This window comes from Mustela nivalis, assembly GCF_964662115.1.
Source record: "Mustela nivalis genome assembly, contig: HAP1_SCAFFOLD_2171, whole genome shotgun sequence".
Classification (NCBI taxonomy): Eukaryota; Metazoa; Chordata; class Mammalia; order Carnivora; family Mustelidae; genus Mustela; species Mustela nivalis.
Window position 1 is genome coordinate 17,236 of NW_028134494.1, and position 25,139 is coordinate 42,374.

A 25,139-nucleotide genomic window follows, 5' to 3' on the forward strand; every position below is an offset into this window, starting at 1 on the left:
AGCTGTAGGGCAGCAAGCCTTAATGCAGCCACTTCATACTCTTGCCAGTGGCTGCTTCAGGCCACCAGACTCCTCACTTTGAGGCCCGCATCACCCTGTCCGGGACCATGGCCATGGGGTTCCAAGGAGGCAGAATGCCCAAATGCCAAGAAAGACTCAGGAGAGTGGGACAAGCTTGGACATGGTGCTTTGCTGCCAGCCTTTCTAGTCCCTTGAGGAGGGAGGAGGGGCTGGGCTTGGGAAACTCCCCCACTCCCACCCTCACCCTCCATTTGGGGACTTCCAGGCCACTTCCTACCCCCAGCACTCCGGGAAGTGAAAGCATCCCAGTGGGGCACTGTTTGGAAGTCCCTGACCACAGCAGCTGGCCCAAAGTTGGAAAAACATTCAACCCTAAGAGCCAAGAAGGCCACAATTTGTCCACTCCAGTGAGGGACTTAGCTGGAGAGTCGGGAAGAGAGAAGATAGAGTTCTGGCATGTGGTGTTTGAGCTTCAGCAGCAAAGGAAACTTTCTTATCAGCTGGAAATCTCTACTCCACCCTCCAAGCCATTTAAAAAAAAATAGATTTATTGAACTATAAATAACATAGAACAAAACTCACTTTAAGTATATAATTCAGAATTTTTCACATATCCTGAGCTGTACAACTATCACAACTTTTAGAACATTTCATCTGCCCAAAGTCACCCAAATCCATTAGCAGTCAACTTTTCATTCCTCCCTCCTCCTGGAAACAAATTTACTTTCTACTTCTGTGAATTTGCCTACTCTGGACATTTCATAAAAGCAGAATCATACAGTATATGTTTTTTGGGGATGGGTTTTTTTCACATATGATAATGCTTCAAGGTTCAGCTATGTTGTAATATGTATTGGTACTTCACTCCTTTTTATTGATGAATAATATTCTATTGTGTGAATATACATTTTTCTCACCATTCATCAGTTGATGAACATTTAGGATGTTTCCACTTTGGGGCTTTATGAGTAATGCTAAGAACCTTCAAGTGCAAGTATCTGTGTGAGCACACACTTCCAATTCTCTTGCATAAAAACCTAGGAGTGGAATTGCGGGATCATGCAGTAACTATGTTTAACATTTTGAGAAACTCCCAAACTATTCTTCAAAGTTTTCATAATTTAACAACCCCACCAGAATGTGTGAGAGATTTCATTACTCCATATCCTCAACATTTGTTAATGTCTATTTCAGCCATCCCAGGGGTTGTGAAGTAGTATCTCATTGTGGTTTTATGTTCCCCCAGTAGCTGAAGACATTGCACACCTTTGCCTGCACTTATTGGCCATTTGTATACCCTCCTTGGCAGAATGACTTTTCGAATCCTTTGTGCATTTTCTTAATAGGCTATTTGTCTTTTTCTTGTTGAGTTGTTAGAGTTCTTGATATGTTCTGGATATAAATGCCTGATCAGATATATAACTTGCAAATACTTTCTCCCAATCTAATGTGTTGTCTTTTCACTTTCTTGATGGACACCTTCATGCATAAAAGTTTTTAATTTTGATAAAATCCAATTTATCTACTTTTTTCTTTTGTCACTTGAGCTTTTGGTGTCATATCTAAGAAACTACTGTCTAATCCAAAAGTCATTAAGATTTATAGCTACAGTTTCTTCTGAAAGTTTTATACTTTAAGATCATACCTTTGGGTCTATGATCCATTTTGATTTAATATTTGTATATGGCCTGAAGTAGGAATCAAAACTCATTCTTTTGTATGGATCATTTAGTTATTCCAGTACCATTTGATGAAAAGACTTCTTTTCCTGTGTCACTGTTTTGGCACCCTTGTCAAAAATCAAATTAGGGCTGATAAGTGTAAGATTATATTTCTGGACTCTCAATTCTATTCCATTAACGTGTATGTTTAGACCTACATCAGTAAACCTACTGCCTTCATTATTGCAGCTTTGTAGTAAACATCAAAACAAAAAGTGCAAGTCCTCCAATGGTACGGACTGAATTGCATTCCCCTAAAATTGGTATGTAATGGGCACCTGGGTGGCTCAGTGGGTTAAGCCGCTGCCTTCAGCTCAGGTCATGATCTCAGGGTCCTGGGATCGAGTCCCACATCAGGCTCTCTGCTTGGCAGGGAGTCTGCTTCCTCCTCTCTCTCTCTCTGCCTGCCTCTCTGCCTACTTGTGATCTCTCTCTGTCAAATAAATAAATAAAATCTTTAAAAAAAAAAAAATTGGTATGTAATGCCCTAAACCCCCAACGTGACTAATTTGGAGGTAGGGACCTTAAGGAGAAAATTAAGGTTAATGAGGTTGCTATGGACTGAATTGTTTCCCCTCAAAATTCATGTTGAAACCCAAACTCCCAACATTTGGAGTAGGGCTTCTGGGAGATAATTAGGTTTAGATGAGGTAAATGAGGGTGGGACTCTCATGATGCGATTAGTGCCCTTATAGGAAGACACCAGAGAGTTAGCTTGCTCTGGCTCTGGCTCTGGCTCTGGCTCTGGCTCTCTCTTTCCTTCCCGGCTGTGTCAGAACACAATGAGAAGGCCAAGAAGTGTTCTCACCAGAACCCCACCAAAGCTGTCACCCCAATCTCAGACTTCCAGTCTCTAGAAATATGAGGAAATAAATTTCTGTCATTTCAGTCACCCTATCTATAACATTTTGTTATTGCAGCCCCAACTAAGAGTTGTGAGGGTGCCCTACCCTAATAGGACTGGTATTCATGTAAGAGGAAGAGCCACCAAGAATGTGCATGAATAGAGGGAAAGCCATGTGAGGACACAATGAGAAGGCTGCAAGCCAATGAGATGGGTCTCACCAGAAATTCACCTTGTCTATTCCACGATCTGGGACTTCCAGCTTCCAGAAGCATTAGAAAATAGATTTATGTTGTTTAAGCTGCCAGGTCTGTAGTATTTTGTTATGGCAGCCGTAACAGACTAATTAATTCAATTTTGCTCTTTTTCAAGACTGTTTTGACTATTCTGGGTACCTTGCATTTCATATGAATTTTACGATCTGCTTTTCAATTAAAAAAATTTTTTAAAAGACTAAATAAATAAATAAATAAATGCCAGTTGGGATTTTGATAGGGTTTGCAGTGAATCTGCAGATCAACCTGGTAAATGGGGAATATTGCCATCTTAACCATATCAAGTCTTCTGACCCATGAGCATGAGATTTTTTTCACTTGTCCTCTTTAGTTTCTTTTAACTATTTTAACTTCCCGTGTTCATCTTAAAGTTCTTTTGTTAAATTTATTCCCAAGTATTTTATTCTTTTTTATATTATTATAAGTGAATCATTTTTTTTAATTTTGGGACTGTTCACTGTCAGTGTATAAAATATAATTGATTTTTGTATTTTGATCATATATTCTGCAACTTCCTGAACTTGTAAGTTCTAATGGGTTTCTAATGATTTCCTTAGAATTTTACAAATACAAAACCATATCATCTGCCAGTGAATATAGTTTTATTTCTTCATTTTTAATCTGAATGACTTTTACTTCTTTTTCTTGCCTATTTTCCCTTCCCTAATGAAGTCAGAACCTTCAATACAATGTTGAATAGAAATGGCAAGAAAGGACACTCTTGTCTTGTTCCCGACCTAAGGTGGGGAAGCATTAGTCTCTTACCATTAAGTATGTTAGCTGTAAGCTTTATCAAGTCAAAGAAATTCCCTGCTATTCCTACTTTGGTTTTGGTTTTGTTTTTCTTTATGTTGGATATTGTCACTTTTTTTTTTTTTTACTGTGATGATCATGTGGGTTTTGTCCTTTATTCTACTAATATAGTGTATTACATTGAATGATTTTTTTTAAAAAAAGATTGTATCTATTTATTTGACAGAGAGATCACAAGTAGGCAGAAAGGCAGGCAGAGAGAGGAGGGGACAGGCTCCCTGCTGAGCAGAGAGCCCGATGCAGGGCTGGATCCCAGGACCCTGAGATCATGACCCAGAGGCGAAGGCAGAGGGCCCCACTGAGCCACCCAGGTGCCCCCACTGAATGATTTTCATATGTTCAATCAACCTTGTATAAATCCTATCTAGTCATGGCATTTAACTGTTTTAAAATTGTTTTTATATGTTGCTGGATTTGCTTCACTAAATTACTTAGGTTTTGTTGAGCATTTTTATGTCTATATTCATAGACAAAATGAACATAGACACAGTGAACATAAATATTGCCCTATAAGTTTCTTGTGAAGTTCTTTGTCTGGACTTGGTTATGAAGGTAATAATGGCCTCTTGGACTGAGTTGTGAAGTATTCTCTCCTCCTCTATTTTTTGAAATACTTTATGAAGGATTGATGTTAATTCTACTGTAAACATTTGGCAGAATTTACCATTGAAGCCATCTGGGCCTGAGCTTTTCTTTGTGGGTAGATTTTTTTTATTGCTAATTCAATCTCTTTCCTTGTTATAGGCTTATTCAGATTTTTTATTCTTACTTGAGTCAGTTGCAATGATTTATGACTTTCTAGTCACAACTGTCCATTTCACTTAGGTTAACTAATTTGTTGGCATAAAATGTCCATAGTATGAACCCTTTTCATTTTGTAAGGTCAATAGTAATGTTATCAGTTTCACTTCTGAATGTAATAATTTTAATCTTTTTTCTTGGTCAGTCTAGTTAAACTTCACTGATCTTTTCAAAGAAAGAACTTTTCATTCTGTTGACTGTCTGTTTTTCTATTCTCTATTTCATTCATTCGGTTCTAGTCTTTAGCATTTCCTTGCTTCTGTTTGTCTTTAGTTTGTTTTCTTTGCCCTAATACTTAAGGTGGAAAGTTAGGTTATTGATTTTTTTTTTTTTTAATTTGACAGAGAGACACAGCAAGAGAGAGAACACAAGGAGGGGGAGTGGGAGAGCAGCAGGCTTCCTGATGAGCAGGAAGCCCAATGTGGGGCTTGATCCCAGGGCCCTGGGATCATGACCTGAGCCGAAGGCAGATGCTTAACAACTGAGCCACCCAGGCACCCTGAGATCAATCCTTTTTTTAATATGGATATTTATAGTTATAAAATCTCCTCTATTCATTGCTTTAACTGTACCCAATGAGTTCTGGTATGTTATGTTTTTGTTTTCATTTAACTTGAAGTATGTTTTAATTTCTCTTGTGATTTCTTCTTTTACTCATTGGTTATTTAGGAATGTTTTGTTTAATATCCACTTTTTATGAATTGCCAAATTTCTGTTATTGACTTTTAATTTCATTCACTGTACAGTCCATTATATTATTTCAATCCTCTTGCATTTATTAAGTTTGCTTCTATGACCTAGCATACGGTCTATCAGGAGAGTGTTCCATGTGTACTTGAGAAAGATGTATATTCTCCTTTGAGAGTCTCATAGATGTTTTTTAGTTCTAGTTAGTTTATAGTTTTGTTCAAATTTTCTATCTCCTTGTTGATCTCTGTGGTTATTCTACCCATCATTAAAAGTGGGGTATTGAAATCTCCAATTATTATTAGGTATTAATAAAATTATCTATTTCCCCCTTCATTCTAGTTCTGTTTGATGTATTTTAGGGTTCTGTTATTAGGAGTATACGTACACACACACACACACACACACACACACAGGTTCTGTTATCAGATGTAAGTTTATAATTGTTATACATTCCAGATGGATTGACCCTTTTATTATGATAAAATATCATTTCTTATCTTTATTTTATCTCAAAGTCTATTTTGTCTGATTCTACTGCAGTCACTTCAGCTATTTTTTGGATACTATTTGTAATAGTGTCTTTTTTTCCATCTGTTTGTATCTTTAACATGTTTCAAACAGACAGCATAGAGTCAGAGCATGTCTTTTTTTTTTTTTTTCATTCTTTCTGCCTACTTCTGCCTTCTGATTTAAGTGCTTAATCTATGTTTAATGATTTAAATATAATGTCTGCCATTTTTATATTTTCTATATATCTTGTGTCTTTTTGTCCCTCTCTTCCTCCATTACTGCCTTCATACCAGTTAAACAGATAGTTCTAGTGTACCAGTTTTAATTCCCTTGATGTTTCTTTTACCATATTTTTAGTTATTTTCTTGATGGTTACCCTGGGGATTTCAGTAGTCCCCCCCCTTATCCACAGGTTCACTTCCCCCCCTTTCAGTTCCCACAGTCAACCACAGTCAGGAAGCAGATTGTCCTCCTTCTGACACACCATCAGAATGTCAGTAGTACCTAACAATACATCACAATGCCTGTCATATACCTTACCTCATTGCATCATGCAGTCATTTCATTATCTCATATCATCACAAGAAGATAAGTACAGTACAATAAGATATCTTGAGAGCGAGAGAGATACCACATTCACATAAGTTTTATTATGGTATATTGTTATAATTATTCTATTTTATTATTAGTTATTTTTATGAATCTATTACTGTGCCTCATTTATAAGTGAAATTTTATCATAGGTATGGATGTATAGGAAAAACATAGCATATGTATTGAGTTCAGTACTATGTGCAATTTCAGGCATCCACTATGGGCCTTGGACAATATTCCCTGCAAATAAAAGGGAGACTTACTGTAAAATTAACATCTTAACATAACTATGGATTCTGTTTTGCTTCGTGGTTCATCGTGGAATTTGTATAGTCTAGTCAAATTAACTCCAGAAAAATTCAACTTGCAAACACTGTGGAGGTACACATTGGGAGGCTGCTATTATAAGAAGCACCTGCCTCTGGTATGAACACTTACCTTGTCTAATAGTACATTCTGCCACAACCTAAAGATACTGAGGTAACTTCTATCTCTGGCACCAAAAGATGTAAAGAAAAACTGCAAAGAAAAATGGTGAGATAATTTCAGTGTCATTAAAAACAAGTGGGGGTGGGTGACAGGATCTGTCATGAAGATCTGTTGGCACCTGCTATGATTAAAGCAAACTAAAGGGACACCAACCCTATTTCATATATTATTTTTGTTTCACTCTTTGCTACAATATAATAAAAATAGGTAATTAGAGGTTGAACAAGGTATCTTTACAAACTATCTTACAGGGGCATGTGGGTGGCTCAGCCTGTTGAGTCTGATCTCAGGGTCCTGAGATAAAACCGCACATTGGGCTCCGTGCTCAGCATGGAGTCTGCTTAGAGTTTCTCCTTCTCCCTCTGCACCCCCATACAGGCACATGCTCTCTCTCTAATGAAATAAAATGTTTAAAAACTTTATCTTACAGGAAATACAATTTTATCAATATTTACTCAGAAAAGGAGCTTGAAATAGGTAAATATTTATCTACACGTAGTTTATTACAATAATCTTTAAAACTTATGAAAAAGATTAAAACTTTATTTATTCTGAACTTTTCAAAGAGGCATGATTTGGTGCCCATATGAGCCAAGTATACATAAAGCCTTAAAAAAAAATGCAAGTGGGGCCCCCTAAGTGTTTCAGTCAGTTAAATGAGTGACTCTTGGTTTTGGCTCAGATTAAGATCTTATGAGTCATGGGCTCCATTCTCCACAGGGCGTCTGCTTGAAGATTCTCTCTCTGCCCCTCCCCCTCCCCCCCTACTCATGCACACACTTCCTCTCTCTCTAAAAATAAATAAATGAATAAATCTTTCAAAAATTCAAGTGGATTTCAGAGATCAATTTATTTTAAGGATCTTAATTTCAAATCATATCTTTCATAGTCTTCTAAAAAAAATCCAGAAATGCTTAATTTCTACTAATTATAGATGTAAAACACCCATGTTAAAACTTAACTTTGCTTTGAATGCTATAGAAAAAAAATAGCATGTTTCAATCTATAATTCTATGTTTGCTTTTAGCCCCATCTCTTCCTCTGCATTTAACTGATTTTGCAAAGTCACGTTTTAAAATAGGCTTTTATGAGAAAATCTGACAAGTGACAGCACTAAATACAGTCTCTCAGTGTTTCATCCTTCCGACCCCATAGTTAGTGACTTTTCATGATTGAGTAGTTATTTTTAAGGATGAGAAAGCTCAGTTATATGTTTGATTTGCTAAAAAAAAAAAAAAAAAAAAAAAAAGTCAAATAATATTTTGGGCATTTATACTTTTTATAGAAAATTTTTAAAGTGCTATTTTCCAGTTAATAAATTGAAATGTTGCTATGTAACACTCTCCATGAAGCAAAACTTTTCATAACAAGACTATATCGAGGAGATTTTCCAAATAGAATTATATACATAATATATGGCCTAATGATAACTACTTAATGATAACTACTTATCCTCTATTTCCTTTCCTTAGACCAAACTGTTTTGCTTTCTTGCATTATCATAATCTTATATCATTTTTTTCAGATATATAGATAAGAAAAATCTCCTAGTCCATTTGGTTCCTACTTCTTTTTTTTAGAACTATTTTTTCTATTTATTTGAAGCACAGTAAAAAAAAAAAAAAAAAAGGTACATTTTGAAAATTCAGTGGCACAAGGTACACTGCCATAACTTGAGGGACATTATACAATTAAAAAAATAAAAGGGGGGCGCCTGGGTGGCTCAGTGGGTTAAAGCCTCTGCCTTCGGCTCAGGTCATGATCCCAGGGTCCTGGGATTGAGCCCCGCGTCGGGCTCTCTGCTCGGCAGGGAGCCTGCTTCCTCCTCTCTCTCTCTGCCTACTTGTAATTTCTGCCTGTCAAATAAATAAATAAATAATCTAAAATAATAATAATAATAATAAATAAAAAAATAAAAAATAAAAGGAAACAAAATGAAAAAAAATTTCCATTTGCATCACTGCATTACATAATTTTACCTGCCCAAATAGACCATTTACAAATATTAGGTCAATAAACTGCTAACATTCATAAAAAGGTAACTTTCTTACTAAAATGCAAGAATTTAAAAGATTGGTATCTGAACAAGAAAAGATAAAACTATAGGTCCCACTTCTTAAACTAAATAATTTATCAATTCTGTCCACTCTTGTATATAATCTACCACTTAGTCCTATGACTTTGGGTTCTTTTTCTTTTTTTTTTTTTTTAAGATTTATTTATTTATTTATTTGACAGACAGAGAGCACAAGTAGGCAGAGAGGCAGGCAGAGAGAGAGGAGGAAGCAGGCTCCCTGCTGAGCAGAGAGCCCGATGCAGGGCTTGATCCCAGGACCCTGGGATCATGACCTGAGCTGACGGCAGAGGCTTTAACCCACTGAACCACCCAGGTGCCCCTTGGGTTCTTTTTCTTTTGCTTAATTTCCTCATCTGAGAAAAATGAGAATATGATATAGTAACAAATTTTTGTGAAAATTAAATAAGAAAATATCTATACATAACTTAAAACAGTGTTAAAGGGGCACCTGGGTGGCTCAGTAATACTACACAGCACAACAACTAATTTAGTATTAAATTTAGTATTAAATACAATGTATTTCTACTACAAATTCCTAACTCCAAGAAAAATTACTAACACTGATGTATCAGTATGAAGCAGATTTTCTCCACATTATATAATAAAGCAAAGGCAGAAAAGCTTTTCACCTTTTCACCCTCTGTAACAATCTGGATAGCATTTGGGATGAGTCGAGCAGTTTTCTCCTTAGTCATGAAGGTTATGTTCTTTAATGCAATACAAATCTAAACACACAAAAGAATGAAAAATTATTATATGGATTTTTCAGAAACATGTACAGCACAAAATACCAAGTATTACATCAACCTAATCCAGAATATTCCACTGAAAAACATGAAGGAGTTAATAATAATAAGTACATGCTTTCATTCTCTGAAATAAACAGGGTAAGCAGTCAGACATTCTCCCCCGTCAATAATTTCCTCCACAGCTCTTATCTCTAAGTTTAGGATAGAGTGTGAAAAGACATGTGGGTGTTCATGTTCCATATTAACACATACACACACAAACAAAATCCAGACAGTCTGTCACATAAGACATGATTTTGGCAGTCAAATGGATGTATGTTCAAGCTTTTTTCAACCTGAAATCTCTTTCTCAAACTGTATTAAATATGTACAAATGGAGCTCAATGTACTAAGAAAATAGATTACATAATTCAACAGTATATAAATTGTATATATATATCTATTACATGCAATACAAGTACAATATACAAATATAAATATATATTTATTTACTTTGGAATCTAAAGTATATTATTTTTAGGAAGACTGCATATATTTCTACCTATGCAATTATTTGTATCAACAAATCAAATCCAAATACATCTTACTGTAGTTTCCCATCTGAAGATGTTGCTATAGAAACAGAGCCAGTTTTCTGAAAGATATAGACGTCCCTGAAGCAAAATGTCCCTCTGAAGAGCACAAGCATAATCTAAACACACAAGAATAAGGAACAGCTTATTCACAAAAATCTGGCAACTTTATAATCTCATCCTACTTTAACACATGAAAAGTCATCACTCTTTGTTCATTAGTTTGTTTGTTCATTCAATCACTCACTGATTCAGATACTTTGGGCACCACACACCAGATATTTTGCTGGAACTAGCATTACCAAACATGGGCCTTTCCCTCATGAAACAGTCTAGAAGGGAAGGTATATAATAAACAAACAAATACAAAATAAGTATAATGATCAAGTGTAGAGAAAGCTATGAGAGACTATAACAAAGAGGACACAGGTATGAGGGGATTGGGCAGGGAGAGTGTATATCAGAAAAAGTAGTTTTTAAACTAAGAACTAAAGGTCAATAAATGGTCAGCTGGACTATGAAGAAAGAGCATGTGCGAAGACCCTGTGGTAGAAAGAAAAAGCATACCTGAGAAAGAAGAAAAAGCATACAAAGAACTTTGGGCTAGAGAAGCTGGAGAAACTAGATCATGTAAGGTTCACAGGCTATGGTAGACTGTGAACTTTACAAGAAGCCACTGATGAGGTGTTTTGTTTTGTTTTGCCATTGATGAGTTTCAGGCAGAAGGGGCCCGATCAGATGTGTATTATCCAAGACTACTTTTTTCACACTATGAGAATAGATTCATATAAATGGGTTGAAAGTCCAGGGGAAAACTAATGGTGGCTCAGACTTAGAAATGACAGTATTGAGAAAGAAATAGTTTTATGTAACTACTTTACTCAAGTAAATATACTTGAGATATTCAAGAGGTAATACTGATGGGGGAGTGGTGATTAGACATTGGAAGAGGGTGAGGAAGGGGACAATCATTATTCAAAAAATTGTATAGATTTTAAGTTAGTTTCAAAGTTGGTCCTCTCTGCCACAGCACTAAAATCCAGCAAAATCAGGAGTGTTCTGGTAAATGCCACTATCCACCAGTAAGTTAATACCATGATTTAGATTTGGCTCTTTGGCTAATGTAAATAGTATAGCTAAATTATCAATAATTCAAGATATAAAGGGGTGCTATTGATGGAGTTTGGGAATATTGGTGAGGTTTGGTGGGGTGAGCTCTGAAGCTGACAAACAAGAAAGAATTCTTGAGACACCTCTGGTGCAAAATGGTGGTTTATTAAAGCACAGGTACAGGACCGTGGGCAGAAAGACCAGCTGAACTGCGGTTGTGAGGGGTGGCTGATTATATACTCGGGAGTAGGGGGAAGTAAGGGAAAGCGTTTCAAAAGAACTTTCATATGTTGAAGAGGACCCACCTACAGGATACCTACAAAATACTAGAGGCCATGACCTTGTCAAGGTAAGGTTGTTTTCCCCTCTAGCTGGGTATTAACATTAAGACAGTTGGGAGATTCCTGGAAGAATGTCACAGGTGTCCCACCCCAGGAGTGGGAAGTGCGGGGTGGGTGGCATGGTGTCAGCTTTTGCTTTGTCTTCAGCTTGCCTTCTGCTCCCTTATCACTGTGAGAAGATTTAGTTTAACTGATAAATTTAAAAACTATATAAAGTGATTAACAATTTTAGGAAAACGTCATTGAGGTATAAACCTCAAAATATTTAAATTCAATCATGTTAAATTTCTAAGCAAATACTAAAAATTGAGCAAAGTAATTCAGTCTTGCAAAATGTTTTCTTCAGCAGAACAAAACTGAGATGCCCCCAAACAAAAATCCTAGTAAATAATTAAGTAGATTAAGTTACTCATTATGGGTATGCATCTCTAAAACAGGGATTGGGCTTAAGGTCACCTTGAGGTGTCCTGAAATTTTTATCTAAGCCACTGAATCATTTTATTAATTTAGTGCTTCTTGTATTTCAGATCAGAAATACTTGGCACACTTATTAAAACACAGATTGCTAGGCCCCTCCCCAGAAGTTTCTGATTAAATATGTCTGGAGCAGGGTAAAGAATTTCAAGTCTAACATGATTCCAGGTAACACCAACACCGCTAGCCTGTGGACCACACTATGTAAAAGGCACCATTTTACATTAACTATGTTCAAAGCTATAGCAACCAACCAGATTATTTTAACTGAAGACTATTTGACATAGATTGACAGACTTTTTTCAGTGTTTTAAAAAAGGGTTTCCCTGGGGCACCTGGCTGGCTCAGTCAGTTAAGCATCTGACTCTTGATTTCAGCTCAGGTTATGGTCTCAGCGTGGTGGGATAGAGCCCCAAGTCCCATCCTGCTCCAAATTCAGCAAGGAGTCTGCTGAAGATTGTCTCGCTCCCTCTCCTTCTCTTCCTCCCCCAACCTCTAGGATAGAGGTGAAAAAGGGGAGGGGAGTGGGAATCCCAAAACAGATATATTTTATTGGAATAAACTATACCTCAATAAAAAAATTTTTTTATAAAATGGCTTTCTAGCAATATGGCCCATGCAGAAAATGAAAAAAAAAATTTTTAAGCCAGAAGATTTTATTTTTATTTTTTTACTCCCAATTTCCCTACTGATAAGCAAACGTGTAATTATCATATCAGAAGGCAATATTCTACCTGACTTGAGTCAAATAACAATCTGATTCATCTAGAATGGAATAAGAAAATGTTTAACAAAAATTGGTCTATAAAAAAAAAATTGGCCTGTGGATTTTATAACTTTATAATTAGTGACTAGAAAGATAGAATAAAATTAAGTAAATTAACCAAGCAACATAGATCACTTTGATATGTGTGTTAGCATCAACTAACTAGTTATTACATAATCAATTTTAGAACAATTGAATGGCTCCAATTCTTAAAGATTTATTAACTATAACACAACAAAGGTTAGAGTGGAAATATGTACCAAGTGTTATGGAAATACAGATGGAGTGAATAAGCACCATATACTTCTAGAGTAAAATTGCACAATAAATAAACAAGATGACCTATTTATAGTTTTATCAAAGGATTTAGACATCATCTATCTATAAGGGAGATAACAGTGAATTAAAAGAATGTGTTCTTAAACAATCATGTCAGGAAACATACATCCCAAAGTATTCTTTTCTTTTTTTCCAAAATATCCTTATCTAGCAGCAATCATCTATGGGAACACAATAATGCTAACATTGCCTTAAAAAAGACTCTCCAGGGGCACCTGGGTGGCCCAGTTGTTAAGCGTCTGCCTTCAGCTCAGGTCATGATCCCAGAGTCCCGGGATGGAGCCCCACATCAGGCTCCCTGCTCAGCAGGAAGCCTGCTTCTCTCTCTCCCATTCCCCCTGCTTGTGTTCTCTCTCTCACTGTGTGTGTGTCTCTCTCTCTGAAATAAATAAATAAAAATCTTAAAAAAAAAAAAAAAAGACTCTCCAGAACAACATTTTAAAATCTGCTTTCAGATTTAATATTTAAATTATAAAAGAAACCATTCTTGGGAACCTGGGTGGCTCAGTGGATTAAGCCTCTGCCTTGGGCTCAGGTCATGATCCCAGGGTCCTGGGATCGAGCCCTGCATCGGGCTCTCTGCTCAGCAGGGAGCCTGCTTCCTCCTCTCTCTCTGCCTGCCTCTCTGCTTACTTGTGATCTCTGTCAAATAAATAAAGTCTTTAAAAAAAAAAAAAAAGAAACCATTCTCCTTTTTCATTTTTTATTTTTTTTAGAGAGAGAGCGAGCAGGGAGAGGTAGAAGAGAAGAAGAGAGAGAGTTCCAAGCAGGCCTGACACCCAGTGTGGAGCTGGAGGTGGGGCTTGATCCTACAACCCCGAGACCATGACCTGAGCCAAATCAGAGTTGGACACTCAACCAACTAAACCTCCCAGGGGCCACAACCAATCTCCTTTTTTATACTTTACATTTTTTTGTGTTGTTTGCTTTTTACTGAGACAACTGTAAAGGTAAATACAAATTGAAAAAGAAAAAAATTAATTTTCCCTGGTACAAAAAAGGGAAAAAAGACTTCTTCACGTCTCTGTACAAAATTTGTAAATTCTTTCTTGCTCCTTTCAGATATATGTGAATCTTTTTAAAAGTGAAATAGGCGCCTGGGTATCTCAGTGGGTTAGGCCTCTGCCTTCAGCTCGGGTCCTGGTCTCAGGATCCTGGGACCGAGCCCCACATAGAGCTCTTTGCTCAGCGGGGAGCCTGCTTCCTCCTCTCTCTGCCTGCCTCTCTGCCTACTTGTGATCTCTCTCTGTGAAATAAACAAATAAAATCTTTAAAAAAAAAAAATAGTGAAAAAAGCCCTGGCCAGTTTTACAACCCAGGAATGTTTTCTTAAGGACCTAGCAGTCACCTCTTTAAAATGTGAACATCAAGAAAGACAGCACCCTTTCTCCCCCTTTCTGTGATACAGTAGAAGCTTAACTTCAGTGGGCATCTCGCTCCAAATTGTAAAACTAACTCTTGTCATAAAGATATGCTTATTTTTCCTTTTCATAAAGCCAGTTAGTTAAAACAGAGAGTAGCCCCTATTATCAGGTGAATTTATGAAGAACTGTGTGCGATAAATAGTACTACCAGTCCTCTTGAAGACTAGTTATCATTTATCTTTAGAGCATTTTTTAAAGGGTTGCAAATGTTCAGTTATTTAAAAAGGTGAGATTTCTGTCTTTCTTCACAATCTCTTTTACAGATTACCTGTGATGCAAGACCCATTCCAGCTGAATGCTTATTCAATAATAAAACTGTTTTCTTTCTTTTCTACTTTTGAGGAGTTTTCTGGATGGGTAGGATATTTTCTTTTTAATTATATTTCCCCAACATAACATTTTCTTTGGCCAGGATTAAGCAAGAAAAAAAGAAGGCACAAATGAATATTAGGAGTGAAAATGTGGACTCCAGCTAAAGCAAACGTTTTTAGAAATATTCTAGGGATAGTTAGTTGTTCTAATCAGGGATTCACACTTGGGATAGGTCAGCTAACAATTAGACTTTAATTAGGACTATACTCCTTCAGCGGCTACTCTAAGCCCTTCTGTTACCTTTATTAACGGTTTAAAAAGAAATGTTTGGCAAATCAGCATAGTCACATTAGAAAGGGGATTTCATTAGTGAAATTAGTGGCTTGTTTATATTGGATGCTATGCATGGGGTCACACTGGTGAAATCAGTTGTATAAATATACATGGATTGGTTAAAATCTTTTAGAGAACCTCTTCATCATCATTATTATAAGTACAGAGAATAAAAACCTAGTAAGCTTTCACCCTTAGGTATGGCACTCAAGTGTTATCCTACAACAGTACTTCTCAAACTTTAAGTGCATATAAATTACCTGGGAATACTACTGGAGGAAGATCTGTGTCTTCTCCCCAACACATTTAATTATTCAAGCATTTATAGCAATATAGACTGATGGATATTTATTTATTTCTTCAGGTTATAATCCAATATTGTCATTATTGATTTTACTATTGCTCAAATTATTCTGTCTTTGACCACTGGGAGTTTTTTCAAGTTGGCTCCTTTTTTTTTTTTTTTTTTAAGCACTTCCTTATTTTCTGGCACTATAAGACTACAAGATACTCCACAGTCACTTATCTTGTATTCTTCAATGTCCCAGCCCCAGAATGGACCATTTTTTCAAGGAGCTCTCATTCACCAGTTGAATGACATCTTGGTTATTCCCCAATTATTACTAAAGATGCTATAAACAATCATGCACAGGACTTTTGGGAACACAGCTTTACAGTTCACTTAAGAAAATAATTAGGATTGGTTAAGTGTATGTGTAACTTTACAAGAAAATGCCAACTTGCCATCCAAAGCAGCTACTCCAGTTTGCACTCCCACCACTAACGGACGAGAGTCTGCTGAGCAGAGAGCCCAATGCAGGGCTGGATCCCAAAACCCTGGGATCATGACCTGAGCTGAAGGCAGAGGCTTGAACCCACTGAGCCACTCAGGTGCCCTGGTTATATATTCTTTCAAAGAGGGCCAGTCCTGTTCATCTTTAAAAAATCAGATATGGGATTATCAACTATTTTCTCTCAGTCTGTAGCTTAGTATATTTATATGTGGTATTAATTCTACTTTGTAAAAGTCTGTACTCTCCAAATTTTATAAAATGAACAGGCTTATTATATCAGTGAGAGAACACTACAAAATGTAAATTTTTAAAAGCAAATTTACATGCTGAAAAATACCTAGAAAAGTTATCTGAACAATTTTAACCAAAATTATATGTAGGTATTATGATGACCAATAATTTTCAGCTTTTTTCTTTATATATTTTTTATAGCTTTAATGTTTTATAATGAATATATGTCACTGTATCATCAGACTCTTTCAAGATGGCAACAAGTATGATAAATTTTGTAAAGGTTTCTATGAAAAGTATTTAATTTCAAGTGACAAACTGGCAAGAAACATTTGCAACACACATGAAAAAGATCTAATTTTTTAAACATCTAACAAGCTACTACAAATTAAGAAAAAGACAAACATCCACCAGAAAAATGGGCAAGTTTATGATGAGAAATGTTCACAGGAGAAGAAATACAAATGGTTTACAGACATATGAATAATGTTCAACCTCCTTTATAATTAAAGAAATGCATATTTAAACAAGGATGAAGTACCATTTCTACCAAATTCTACTCAAGCAAAGTTCCTGAGGTGTGGCAAACAGGTACTTACATACACTTAATGAAAATGCAAATTGGTGAAGCCTTTGGAGTAAATTGTCAATAGGAAACTTTTTTAAATTATTTTTCGAAAGATTCTGTTTATTCATTTGACAGAAAGAGAGATAGTGAGAGAGGAAACACAACCAGGAGAAGAGGGAGAAGCAGATTCCCTGCTGAGCAGGGAGCCTGAGGTGGAGCTCACTCCCAGTCCCAGGACCCCAGGATCATGACTTGAGCCAAAGGCAGACGCCCAGTGACTGAGCCACCCAGGCGCCCTTGGCATTGGTAAATTTTTAAATGCTCATTACCTTTTTGCCACAACTTAACTTCGTAAAATTTATCCTACAATATGTGTGCACATATGTGCCAAAACAAATGTAAAAGTTTCGGTGTAATATTAGCAGAAACAGTAAAAGACAAGAAGCAAAGAAAATGTCCATCAATAAAGGATTTGTTACATAAATTATGGTACAAAGTTCATTTAGTGGAATACCAGGCAGGCATTGAAAGAATGAAGTAGATCCTTAGGTAAGGCTAATAAAAAGAGCTCAAAACAAGGTTCAAAGAGTAAGGCACCATATGTTCTAATTTAAATTCCGTTAGGGATATATGTACATGCCTCTTGAAATACCTGCAGAAAATGTTTGGAAATATACATTAAAAAATCACTAAAAGTGGTTATATAGGTCAGGAAAAATGTTGCAGTAGTCTTGGTCAAAAGGACCACTCACTTCCCATTATATGCCCTTATATAGCATTTGAATATTTTGTCATAAGAATGCATTACTTTCAAAAGTTCTTAGAAGTTGTTTTAATTCATTATAATGATATTTAGGTACTAAGCTGAACTATCTAGAAATTCAGTTACATTTTATGGAATATTGCCCAACAGTATCAAATCAGAAATTTCTATGAATAAATGGTTTAAATGAAATACACACTAAAATTTTGATTTTTATTTTGATTATAAAAAATCTATATTAAGCTTATTTCAAAAGTAAAGCACTTTTTATAAGAAAAATGGCTAAATTTTTCCTCTTAAAGTCTATTTCAAATAAAATCTATCTGAAAGATTTCATGAGGGTACCTGGCTGGCCCAGGTGGAAGAGTATGTGACTCTTGATCTCAAGGTCATGAATTCGAGTCCCACGTTGGGTATAGAGACTACTAAAACAATACATAAGTAAACTTTTTTTTTTTTAAAGATTTTTTCTTTATTTATTTGACAGAGATCACAAGTAGGCAGAGAGGCAGGCAGAGCGAGAGGAGGAAGCAGGCTCCCTGCAGCGCAGAGAGCCCGATGCGGGGCTCGATCCCAGGACCCTGGGATCATGACCTGAGCCGAAGGCAGAGGCTTAACCCACTGAACCACCCAGGTGCCCCACATAAGTAAACTTTTAAAGAAATTAAAGTTTACATGAAAATAATATAGCCCTACTTGTGAGCTCGTGCTCTCTCTCTGTCAAATAAATAAGTAAATAAAATCTTACAAAAAGAAAGAAAGAAAATAATATAGCCCTAGAAAATTTTATAAAATTGCTCTATAATCTGTTAAGGAATACATTTTTCCAGGGAAAGATAATACATATTGAACATCAAATTTAAAATTTTTCCTACAAACCATATGAAACAAGCAGCAGAAGAAATTGTGACAATAATTTTCTTTTAGTTCTATTTTCTTAGCTAGTACTTTTTCATTTTATTTATTTATTTTTTGATACAAAATGGTGGTTTTATTAAAGCATGGGGACAGGACACATGCAAGTACTTAATATTTTTATGTGAGAAATCACTCCTCCCCAAACTACAACTTAGTTTTACATTGCCTAATATGATACTTATCTTCAATAATATTTTCTATCTAGCACAAAGGCTTAAATTTTCTACAAATATTTTCACTTGTCAGTTCTATTTTGATAATGAGGTAGTAAATTATTTTTACAACTTCCTGTCTTTTTTTACCTGCTATTAGCTTCTCTGTATCAGGTAAATGTGTGAATTGTCTTTTGTATTCCTCATTCCTGTCTTTGTAGGTGGAACTCTGCAACAATAAAAAGATTAAATTTCAATGTTATTATAATCTTCATTAGATTAACAGAAATGTAGTCTTCAAAAATAATTTTTAAATGGGCTGTAAAAAACATGATTTTCATGCAATATTTTGTATGTTTTTATATGAAAAACCACATACATAAACATTTCAAAAATCACCAAAAGGAAGCTCCCAGCATGTTGGAGTAAGGAGTTTAACAAATTCTCTCTGCAAAAGAAAAGATACAGCTGGAAAAAAAGTCAAAACATCATCTCAAATTACTGAAAACAGGCATACAATAAACTGAGAAGTATTTGTTCATGAAAATCTACTGAACTTAGGAGCAGCAGAAGTCTGTGGCACCGTTTCCTTGACCAGTTCGCATTACTCTTCCTCCCCGGATCAATTTAGTCAATGTGACAGGCCATGAAAACTAGCAGCTACGCTGACAGAGGTGGCTGAGTTGATTCAGAGTGCAGAGCAGAAAAGCTATGCCCCAAAGTAAAAAGGAAAATTCTGAAGCTGTCCACAAGAGTGTGAGGTTGCAGTCTCAACTGGGGCCGGAAAGAAGCCCACTGGCAGATTAGCAGGGCATGTCACAGAGATCTTGGAGGAGAGACAACCATAAATGGGCTTGATAAACTTTCCATGTATTCCTAGCTAAACAGAAGTAGCATGCATGTGTAGCAGAGACTAGAGAACTCCCAAACTATCCACGCATTTGTGGCTACAGAAATAAGTTTTCCTGAGGGAAAACAAAAATTGAGACAAACTTGAAAATGTCCTGAACACTGAATGCATTCCCCAACCTATTCACAGATCTCTCAACAGAAGGGAAAAATACTACTGGCTCTGTGCATTCAAGCACAATTTCTCTCTTTTTTTTTTTTTAATTATTTTATTAACCTATAATGCATTATTTGCCCCAGGGGTATAGGTCTGTGAATCATCAGGCTTACACACTTCACAGCACTCACCATATCACACATCCTCCCCAATGTCCATAAAGCAACCACCCTCTCCACACCCCTCTTCCCCCCAGAAACCCTCAGTTTGTTTTGTGAGATTAAGAGTCTCTTATGGTTTGTCTCCCTCCTGATCCCAACTTCTTTCATTTTTTCCTTCCCTACCCCCCAAATCTCCACACTCTGTCTCTCAAATTCTTCATATCAGGGACATCATATGATAATTGTCTTTCTCTGATTGACTTATTTCACTCAGCGTAATACCCTCTAGTTCCATCCATGTCATTGCAAATGTCAAGATTTTGTTTCTTTTGATGGCTGCATAGTATTCCATTATATACATATATCACCTCTTCTTTATCCATTCATCTGTTGATGGACATCTAGGTTCTTTCCATAGTTTGGCAATTGTGGACACTGCTGCTATAAACATTCAGGTGCATGTGCCCCTTCAGATCACTACATTTGTATCTTTAGGGTAAATACCCAGTAGTATGATTGCTGGGTCATAGTGTAGCTCTATTTTCAACTTTCTGAGGAACCTCCGTGCTATTTTCCAGAGTGGCTACACGAGCACAATTTCTGACCAATCACTGGCTGAAATAAGGGGCGAGCACTGGGAAGTCAGCCTTAAAAATAACAACAACAAACTGAGCAGAGACTGGACAAACAGATTTCACAGATTTACTCCAGGATAGGTTACTAAACAATCAGAAATCATCGATGATAAGCTTTAGGGGTAGAGAGGATGTGATTAGAATCCATGGTTGCTACAATACATCTTCTAAATTGTACAATTTTTAACAAAAATTATGAAACATGGAAAGAAACAGAAAAATATGACTCATACTAAAGAAAGAGAAGCAGGCAACAGAGTCTTTCAGTCTTTCAGGGTCCCCAGATACTAGATTTAGCAGACAAGAACATCAAAGCAGTTATTATAAATATATTCAAACAACTGAAGAGAACCATGCTAAAGAATTAAAGGAAGGGGTGCCTGGGTGGCACAGTCGGTTCAGCATGCAACTCTTGGTTTCGGTTCAGGTCATGATCTCAAGGTCCTGGGATCAAGCCCCACACTGGGTTCCACACTCAGCATGGAGTCTGCTTGGGATTCTCTCTCTCTCTCCTATTTAATGGAATTAAAATGGTATCCTAAAAAATATCTGACACAAAATTATTACTATTCTATTCTCCTGCCCCCTGGCTCAAAAAAAAAAAAAAAAAGAATTAAAGGAAAATATGACAATAGTGATTCAATAACCACAGAATGTCAACAAATACATTTTTTAAATTCTTTTAAGAAAAAAAAAAATACATTCTGGAGTTGAAAACTACATTCACTAAAATAAAAAATCCACCAGAAGGGCTCAACACAAAATTCTATATGGCAAGGAAAGAATCAGCGAACTTAGATTAGCAAAACTTATCTAATTTGAAGAATAGAATGAAAAAGACTGTAGAAAGTTAACAGACTCAGAGGTCTGTGAGGCAACATTAATCGATTCAAAATACAGAACAACAGAAGGAAAAGGGAGACAGAAAAACATTTAAAGAAACAATGATTAAAACTTTCAAAATCTGAGGAAAAACATTAGTTGATAGATCAAAGAAGCTCAATTAACCAAGAAAAGAGATTCTAGGATGCGTGGGTGGCTCAGCTTGTAAGTGTCTGACTCCTGATTTCAGTTCAGGTCTTGCTGTCAGGGTTGTGAGATGGAGCCCCATGTCAGGCTCTGCACTCAGCAGAGAGTCTGCTTGGGATTCTCTCCCTCTTCCTGTGTCCCTACCCAGCTCTCATGTGTGCTCTCTGTCTCTCTAAAATAAATAAATAAACCTTAAAACATACACCTATATATAAAATTAAGAAGATAAAAATTTTAAATAATGAAAATTTTAATTTTTTTTAATTAAAAAAATATTTAAAGAACTACAGCATAGCTAAATTGTTGAAAGACAAAGGAGCAAGAGAAAACAGCAAGAGAAAAATGACTCATATATATAGGTGGAAACCAGGACAATTAATGGTTGTTCTCATCATAAACAATGGAGACAACAGATCTGCTTTAAAGAAATGCAAAATGAAATACATTTTTTAAATTCTTTTAAGAAAAAAAAAAAAGACATTCTGGAGTTTCTTTAGCTGCAAAGAAATGTTATAGTATGGTAACTAAAATCCACAAGAAACAGTGAAAAGTACCAGAAGTGGAAATATCAAAAGGAATTAAAATGGTATTCTAAAAAATATCTGACACAAAATTATTCCAAAATTAACAAGGAAGGGCTCCTTTCATGATAAAAACATTCAGCAAGGAGGCAAGAATATGGAGAAATTAGATCACCCATACATTGGTGGGAACATAAAATAGTACAGCCACTCTGGAAACCAGAATGGCAGTTTCTTAAAAACTAGATATGCAACTATCAATGACCAGCAACTGTATTCCTGGGCATTTACCCCTAGAGACAAAAACTTATGCTCACACAAAAACCTGTACATGAACATCTACAGCAGTTTTATTCATCATAGCCCCAGACTGGAGCTATCCCAGATAGTCTTCAATGGATATATAGTTAAAACTGTGGTACTTCCACACCATGGAATACTACTCAGCATTAAAAAGGAATAAACTGGGTTGCTGGCTGGCTGAGTCAGAAGAGTGTGTGACTCATGATCTCTGGGTCATAAGTTTGAGCGCCACACTGGGTATAGAGATTACTTAAAATAAATTTTAAATATACACACACACACACACACACACACACACACACACACACACACATACATTCATACATAAACTTTAAAAAGGAATGAACTCTTGGTACACACACCAAATTAGATAGAACGCCTGCAAATTAAGAATGAAAATTGAAAAGGTTACATACCTTATGATACCATTTATATAATATTCTTGAAATGACATAATTATAAAAATGGAGAACAGCTGAGTGGTTGACAAGGGTTGAGTAGGGGGCAGGGCACTATAAAAGGCTCTGTCTGTAAAAAGGATTCTTGCTGTGATGAAAATGTTCTGTATCAATGTGGTATCAGCATGTATTAATGTGGTATGGTACTATACTTTTGCAAAGTGTAATCATGGGAGAAAATTATTTAAAGGGTACAGGTTATCTGCATCATTTTTTTTTTAAGATTTTATTTGTTTATTTGAAAGAGAGGGAATACAAGCAGTGGGAGGGACAGCGGGAGAGAGAGAAGCAGGCTCCCCACTGAACAGGGAGCCCAACCATGTTGGTCTCGATCCCAGGACTCTGGGATCATGATCTGAGCTGAAGACAGATGCTCAACCAACTGAGGCACCCAGGTGCCTCTTTCTGTATCATTTCTTATAACTACACGTGAGTCTAAAATTATCTCGGACTAAAAGTAGAAAAAAAAATACGAGAAACTTTGTAGGGTTAGAATAAATGTGTTAATTCTCCATAAGAGGTAGAAATGCTTAAAGTGCTTTTAAAGCTGATTCACAGGTCATTCTCCACATTCTTTTTTAATTTTTTTAATTTAAATTCAATTAATTAACATATCATGTATTTTTAGTTTAAAGGTAGAGTTCAGTAATTCATCAGGTTTACATAATACCCAGTGCTTATTACATCACATGCCCTCCTCAATGTCCATCACCCTGCTACCCTATCTCCCAAAACCCCTTCCCTCCAGCAACCCTGTTTGTTTCCCATAATTAAGAGTCTCTTACGCTTTGTCTCCCTCTCTGATTTCACTTTATTTTATTTTTCCCTCCCTTCCCCTATGATCCTCTATTTTCTTTCTTAAATTCCACATGTGAGTGAAATCAAAATAATTGTCTTTCTCTGATTGATTTGTTTCACTTAGCATAATACTCTCTAGTTCCACCCATGTTGTTGCAATAGCAATATTTCAATTTTCTGATGGCTGAGTAACATTCCATTGTGTATTTATACCACACCATCTTTATCCATTCATCTATCAATGGACATCTGGCTTCTTTCCATAGTTTGGCTATTGTGGACATTGCTGTTATAAACATTGGGGTGCAGGTGACTTTGGGTCACTACATCTGTATCTTTGGAGTAAATACCTAGAATTGTAATGCTGGGTCGTGGGGTAGCTCTATTTTCAACTTTTTGAGGAACCTCCATACTGTTTTCCAGAGTGGTTGCACCAGCTTGCATTCCCACCAGCAGTGTAGGAAGATTCCCCTTTCTCTGCATCCTCGCCAACATCTGTCATTTCCTGACTTATTAATTTCAGCAATTCCATGTGAAGTGGTGTTTTTTTTTTAATTTTATTTATTTATTTGACAGACAGAGATCACAAGTAGGCAGAGAAGCAGGTAGAGAGAGAGGAGGAAGCAGGCTCCCCGCTGAGCAGAGAGCCCGACGTGGGGGCTCGATCCCAGGACCCTGGGATCATGACCCGAGCCAAAGGCAGAGGCTTTAACCCACTGAGCCACCCAGGCGCCCCCTCACTGTGGTTTTGATTTGCATTTCCCTGATTCCAAGTGATGTTGAGCATTTTTTCATGCATCTGTTGGCCATTTGTATCTTCACATCCTTCTATGTTCTCCCTCCAACTGCGCATCTTTAGGCCATTTTAGTACTCCTTGTTAATAATGACATTACCAGACAAATAACACAAGTAAAATTATTTAATTATTGAGAACAATGTGACTGGTGTAATAGAAACTCACTCTTAGATGCGGCTTATAGGATCAATGTCATGGCTTTTAAGTTTACATCTCATATCTAATAAAAGGTTTTTTGAAAAGGCAGATAAAGAATGCTGGGTTAGAATTTTTATATTCCTTTAGATTTGGTTTATATGTACTATTTAAAATTTCTCATTGTTGGGGAGACTGGGTGGTTCAATCAGTTGAGTGTCTGCCTTCAGCTCAGATAATGATTTTCGGGTCTTGGGATTGAGCCCCCAGTCAGGCTCTCTGTTCAGTGGGGAGCCTGCTTTTCCCTCTCCTTCTGCCTAGCCCCCACCCCGCTCATTCTCTCTCTCTCTCAAATAAATAAAATTTTCAAATTTCTCATTACACTAGATAATCAAAAGGATATACTTAGGATGAACCCTTAATTAATATCCCAATAACACATTACTATTTCAGGTATTTTCCATATTATCTATGTCAATTTATTCATAATTTCTTAGGAGTCATGTTGCTTTTCCAAAATATTTTCCCATGTTGATGTTGTCATCTTTAAAGAAGTATATGTGTTTAAAGATTTTATTTATTTATTTGGTGGGGAGGAGGGAGAAAGTAGAGGGG

At 36.3% G+C, this 25,139-nt stretch overlaps 1 protein-coding gene across 1 annotated transcript in view; it reads right to left on the reverse strand.

Annotated features, from left to right (window-relative positions):
* LOC309858314 (protein Aster-C-like) overlaps positions 1–25,139 on the reverse strand; it is a gene marked incomplete at its 3' end in the record, with an annotated part of 58,171 nt that overhangs the window by 15,604 nt on the left and 17,428 nt on the right. The window contains exons 3-6 of the mRNA XM_082750993.1: positions 18,832–18,910; positions 10,172–10,275; positions 9,465–9,560; positions 6,708–6,788 (exon numbers count right to left, since the gene is read on the reverse strand). Of these exons, the coding sequence (XP_082607119.1) occupies positions 6,708–6,788; positions 9,465–9,560; positions 10,172–10,275; positions 18,832–18,910 (360 nt within the window). The remainder of the gene's footprint in view (positions 1–6,707; positions 6,789–9,464; positions 9,561–10,171; positions 10,276–18,831; positions 18,911–25,139) is intronic.